Source organism: Sinocyclocheilus grahami, unplaced genomic scaffold (assembly GCF_001515645.1).
Source record: "Sinocyclocheilus grahami isolate Dianchi unplaced genomic scaffold, SAMN03320097.WGS_v1.1 scaffold2115.1, whole genome shotgun sequence".
In the NCBI taxonomy this organism is placed as follows: Eukaryota; Metazoa; Chordata; class Actinopteri; order Cypriniformes; family Cyprinidae; genus Sinocyclocheilus; species Sinocyclocheilus grahami.
Genome location: NW_015507294.1, coordinates 30,881 through 36,972, shown reverse-complemented (window position 1 = coordinate 36,972; position 6,092 = coordinate 30,881). Strand labels below are relative to the sequence as shown.

Sequence of the window (6,092 nt, the reverse complement as noted above, 5' to 3'; positions counted from 1 at the left end):
AATATATTCTAATTGTCCAAATATGATTGTTTGCACTCTACTTTAACACTGGATTTTGCTATAAACCATAGATATATTTGAATGAAACGTGTCTATGAATATTTTTTGCATGAACTTTAACTTTGAAATTTTTTAACTGTTGCCCCGCCTCTTAATTCTCAAACCTCGTACTTTAAATTCCTCTTTATGGGATGAAGGAACATTGCGCTTTGCGAGTTACCCATCACGTGTTGGTAGGTGGCGTGTGCCACAGTTTGACTGGTGAACAGTTTGCCAGAATATACCCTGTATAATATAAATATAAATTTATTTATTTGTTTTTGATTTTCTTTCAGGAGCTGGGGTCCCACGGGTGAAGGATCTTTTGTGGTGGTGGTGTTGCTCCAAGGTTTGCTGTGGGACACTTTTGAAGTTTTTGGGTGTGTGATCTGAGTGCACGGTGGTGCGTGTGGAAGTGTGCTTTTGGATAACTTGTGCTGGTGATCACTCCTGTGGGTAACCTCAGCCCTGTAGGTTGGTGTAGTTTTTGTTTATTTTGAATTGTGTAAAAAAAAAAATCTGTAACGTGTTTATCTGTGGTTGTGCTTTCTTTTTGTTTGTGTATTTTCTTTTTGTGAAGTGTCATTAGAGAGAGAGCTGCCAGGGGTGGCACAGTATCATCGAGGCATTTTGAATGCTTTTTAAAAATTTTATCTGTGTGAATAAATGTTGTATTTTTATACGAACCCTACATTTCCTGCCTACCTTTTATTAGAGACGCGAACCTGTGTGACCTAATAACAAATTTTGGGGTTATTTCTATTTTCCTGGGTGAAACTCACACCGCACTGAAAGTGCAATTTACTAAACCGTTAACACAGCTATAAAAATATATAAGGGGGTCACATGTAAATTCCCAGAGCAAGCAAACTTCAGTGGAAAGTGGAGAAAGAAGAAGAATGAGAAGAGTGGAGGGAGGGAGTGGGAGGAGAAAGGTATAGAATGAGAGGAGGATGATGAAAAGAGGGGAGAGCTAGAGTGGAGGGTGTTGATATAGTGGAAAAAGCAATTATAAGAAGACATGATCAGAGAGGAAGAGGAGAGAGAGCGAATGTGTAACTCCTTCAACCATTCACAGCATTAGTCAATACTGCCTGAAGATGCTGAAATATTAGCCAGAAACACATCAGATATGAGGGTATGAGTCTATTTTCATCATGATGCTTTATTTTCAAACAGACTGCATGTGATAGTTGTGTCATGAAGAGTGTTTCTCTCCACGATGAGGCCCATTTCAGTCAGAATGAGGACCTACAATTCAGTGTGATTGTTACTCATGTTACTGGGGTTGATTATCCAGTAATTCAGTATAATGTTTGATCACACAGAAGTGCTGAGTAAAATGTAAGGTTACCAAAATGTAATGCAAAACTTACCATCATTAATGTAGCACTAGGATCTTCTCTGTAAAAAGAGTAATGGATTGAATAATAACATGCCATGAAATTATACTTCATTGTTCTGGAATAGACATGTCACTGGTTTGCTCTCTTCTCACAGACCTGTTGTTTTTGACTTGTAGTAAATGAATCCAGCAGCTGCTATGATGATCCAGCAGCTCCAGCAGTGAATAACAGCGGTGTATTCCACTCAAACTCAAGCAGAGGAGGGTCACACATCACTCTATCATCACAGTATTTACTCTCAGAAATGCATTTTGTTTAGCAGGTCAAGGTTTGACAACTGGACAATTCCCATATTATTTTTAATAGATGCTATACTGGTATGTCATGTGCAAAGGCAGGTCTGATATGATGAGTCTTCTCTCTTACTCCAGTCATAGATCATGGGTTTGGTGAAGCCAGCATGCTCCACCATACACGAGATCTTCTCTGCAGCTTTGGGAGTGTACTCCAGCTTAGTGTGAATCTGGTGGTACCAGTCTCTGTTAGGCATCTTCTCAGTGAAGGTCACGTCAGAAGTCACCACTACACCTCAGCCAGGACACACTGAAGTCATACGCACTGCACATCAGCAGCGATGGGTGTCTGCTGTCTCCCTGCTTCACTAAACTCAGCTTCACCTGTGGCGCCACTGAACCAGGAGGAGCAACAATTATATCTTACAATATATATATTTCCATTATATGCAATACACCATTTTAAAATGTGTTTTATTTTAGCTAAATATTTTCCTTTATAAAGAAGAAAAATGTTTAAAACGAGCTCTGTGTGAGTCTTGAGTCACATACCTGCTTTATCATGGATAGCTGTTTTGTACAGTACAGCATTATGTTTGCAGACTCTCTCAACTTCAGCCTTTAATTGCTGTAACAATGCTGTATCTTTGTTCAAGTTCTCTGCAGTTCTCACTCCAACCTCAGTAAACCCCACAAACTCCCCCACAGTGCTGTTGAACTGTACGTACAGATATTTATTGAAGTAATAGTCAATCAAGAAGACCATGTCACTGAAATCACTGGAGCTGTAGATGCACTGTGACCAATAGTAGTTATAATATCCATTAGCTGGAAAACAATTAAAAAAAAAACACAAGCACTTGAACACATCAGCCAGTTGTTGTTATTAATAGAATGTCCTTTCTAAAACATCATGTTCATATTATTAATATATCTGTACCTATACTTTACTACATTGGAGGTTCCACTAGCAGAGAACCATCCTAACTAACAGCATTTAAGAAAATATTGCTGTTAAATCTTACCAACACTGTTAATACCAAAAACACCAATATATCCATACCACTACTACTACTATTACTACATTTCTCTCACCTACTACTACTATTACGCCCATTTGTCTCGCCTGCGCCGGTGAATACAGACAGCAGGAGAATGTGATGGAGACTCCAGAGCTTTGGCACTGACATGATCACTGTGACCATCACAACTGAGAGCAGACAATACTCTGTTCATGATGAAGAGATGAGGGTCTAAAACAACTGTCCAATCAGACACTGTTTGCATATGTGTCACGTGTTGCTGAGCAATATCCTGCTTTCATTTTTAAATCACGCTTCAAAAAATGTAAATAATGGTTTGATTAAACATAATGACCTTTTTACTTACATTCCTGGAAAAAGAACTGCAAGCTTCCAACAACCTCTCCAGTTTTGGAGGACACAAACACTTTTCTTTATTTCTTAAATCCATGTTAACACTCTATAATAACTATCATGATTAAATCATTAAAATGTGACCAGGAATGGTCTTAGGGGAACATTTAGTTGTCTGGGAACCACACTGGTAACTAGTTCCTATAACAACCCGGGCTGCGTTCCACTTCCCTTTTAGACACGCACTCGTGATCTTCCATAAGCACTACTCTCAGGTGAATCCCCGCTGCCTTTTTGAAGTGTGTTCCACTTCGTGAAGTGAACGTGGGAAGTTTATATGGACAGACCCCCACCTCAAACAACTCTGTGATATATGAATATCTTTTATATATTTAAAACAGCCCAAACAATATCTGTATACATGATGCTGCATCAAACTAATTCATAAGGGAAAAATGGTAATAATAATTCAACTCCTTATCAGATTCCAAATGATCAAGGTGATCAACTGATCAGCCAGTAGTGGACACTTGTGCAACAAAATCAGTGACGTACGTCTGAGTCCAGGAGACGGAGGGAAGTTAGTGAGGGAAGGGCAGATGGAAACGAACTGGAATGCAGCTAAAAAGATCATTATAAAGGTGTTTAAATGACAAAATACATTCACTTGCACTTATTTGAGAATCTGAATATCAGATGATATTAATTCAGCTCCAACTCTAATCAAACACACCTGAAGCAGCTAATCAAGCTTTTACTGTGCATACAAGACACTACAGGCAGGTGTGTTGAGGCGAGCTGGAGCTAAACTCTACAGGACTGAGGCCCTCCAGGACCGAGTTTGGAGACCCCTGACCTGTACAGAGCTGCTGTGGCTGCGGTGTGTCACGTGACAAGCATGACGTGTCGCCATGGAAATAAGATGATACATTCTAAAATAATGGTCTCCTTAAGAACTGCTAGAATATTTGAAACTCACACGTGAAAGGGTTAACATGCATTTGAATGCTTACAAATGTCATTCAACTGGTTGTTTAATATGATTTCTAAAATAATGTTTTTAGAAAATGTGTAAATGTAAAAAAGTGCATTTGATGTTATGTAAATCAATTTGATAATTTCTAAGCATTCAAATGCACATGAATAAAATAGGCTGCTAATCAGTGTATAACATCTGTTAAAATAACTTGTAGATTTTTATAAAGTGCGTGATCAACATTTGTAAGCACTTTAATTTACATCAACCAATGTTCTGTTAATTATTATGTAATGTTCAATAAGTTCATTAGTAAACATTTACAAGCACATTGCCTCACACATGTAGCTCTTTGAATATATATTGACTAATGATCTATTACACAATAACAATGAAAGTTATTATAAAGTGTTACCCATCTGGCAATGTAACATGTCTAAAATTCAGGGGCGTGTCTACAGGTGGACTGGCTTTATATCACTGTAAAAGATCTTTCTGTGTGTCCATTTCTCCTCAGTCCCTCTGTCTCGCCACGCTTTATTTAATACAGCTTTTTCCAGGGAAAGTTGAATATCCAAAGCAATACACTGACATAGACAGTTAAATCTTTATTTGGAATGTATGTCACAAAACATACAAAAATTTGTTTTTTTTCCCCCGCTGCTTTATAATTGTAAAAGTTTCTCAAACGTGTTTAATTTTTATTGCCATTATTTTAAGTACAAAACAATAAACATTTCAGTTCATAACAAAATCAAATACATTTTGCATGAAAGTAGCAAAAGTGTCTTAGTTTAATTAAGTAACTCAATATAAAGATTGTGATTTAATTAGATTACTTATGATGAACTGCAAATGTACTATATAAATAAAAAGTCTTCTAGATATAAGCATGATTAGTGCTACATAGCGAGCAAATCCAATTTCAACAAAGGTTAAACCAGATCTTTGCATTGATCAGTCTTCAACAGCAGCAATGCTGTCCATCATCTAAAACGACACACAGATGCACTGTTTCTCTGTCTTCAGAATCCTGGAGGAACTGTCTTTATTGATTGGGTCCACTGCATTAAATGTTTTATGTTTTTGGCCATATCTGGCGTGTCAGTTGTAGTTGCTTTAATAAGGAAGAAGAGTCCAGTAGCGACTCCCAGCAGCCCCAGAGTTAATCCCACTCCACAGAAGACTGCCGGACCCACGCTGGGCAGGACAGCAGCCGCCTCCGGGACGCCTGGGGATTAGAGTAAGGTGTGTGAACGTTAGAACAGCTTTTCATTGTAGAAATCCACTCAGCTCTTGGTATTTCATTTGTCACAGAATGGTTACTGTTGTTTTTATACATACATCGTTCATGCAAAAAACAACTGGTGATAACAAAATTGATTGTATTTTGATTTAATTAGTAAATGGCTCTTACTCCATATTTTGGTCTGCGGTTGGCCCTGGAGGGCTCGGTGGTTCACTGTGCAGCTGTAAATGTCTCTCTCTTCAGGAGTGATCTTCAGAGAGGAGAACACATGGAAGGTTCCATCGCTCCTCGGTCGGTACTGACTCAGACTCACGCCTTCCGTCACAACGACATTGTTCTTAGTCCATGAGACATTGACAGGTGGAGGAAAGAAGCCTGTCACGTGACAGATGAGCGTGTTTTCAACAGCCAGCTGCACATCGTTCCTTGGATAGATGGACGTCTCAGGGGGTTCTGTGAACATACATAACTGTGTTGAACTTTGCAGTCAGTAGTACATCTGACCTCACTCAAATAAAATCTGTACATAGGAAAACTAATATCATACATATTAAATACAATTGCAAGCCAAAACTCGTACTTAACCAACATATTGATAACACTCCCTCCCTGTGAGCTTAGTTTCGGTTTCATGAACACATCCTCCACGCAGAATTTAACCCTCACTGTGACACTGTATCTACACTGTAAAAACAAACAAGCTGATTCAACAAATAATTTGTAACCGGGCTGCCTTAAAATGTTGTGTTCAAAAAGCTTTAAAAATTATAGTTGTTGACACTTATATTGGAGTTCCTTAAAACTAGAATTAAT

At 38.3% G+C, this 6,092-nt stretch overlaps 1 protein-coding gene and 1 pseudogene across 1 annotated transcript; both read right to left on the bottom strand.

Annotated features, from left to right (window-relative positions):
• Positions 1-1,533: 1,533 nt before the first annotated feature.
• On the bottom strand, positions 1,534-2,868 carry LOC107574096 (HLA class II histocompatibility antigen, DP beta 1 chain-like; annotated as a pseudogene).
• Positions 2,869-4,700: 1,832 nt separating this feature from the next.
• LOC107574095 (HLA class II histocompatibility antigen, DP alpha 1 chain-like) lies at positions 4,701-5,742 on the bottom strand. The gene is made up of 2 exons (XM_016260563.1): positions 5,448-5,742; positions 4,701-5,261 (listed from the first exon to the last, which is right to left on the bottom strand). Exons 1-2 carry the CDS (start codon positions 5,740-5,742, stop codon positions 5,056-5,058), a joined length of 501 nt encoding a protein of 166 aa, XP_016116049.1. The 3' UTR covers positions 4,701-5,055.
• Positions 5,743-6,092: the final 350 nt, after the last annotated feature.

What these genes read in the sequence shown, in the direction of transcription:
- LOC107574095 (XM_016260563.1), bottom strand. Translation starts at nt 5,742, where the DNA reads ATGTTCACAGAACCCCCTGAGACGTCCATCTATCCAAGGAACGATGTG. An exon ending in ACCGCAGACCAAAATATGGA is followed by an intron (nt 5,262 to 5,447) that starts GTAAGAGCCATT and finishes TCTAATCCCCAG; the next exon opens with GCGTCCCGGAGGCGGCTGCT.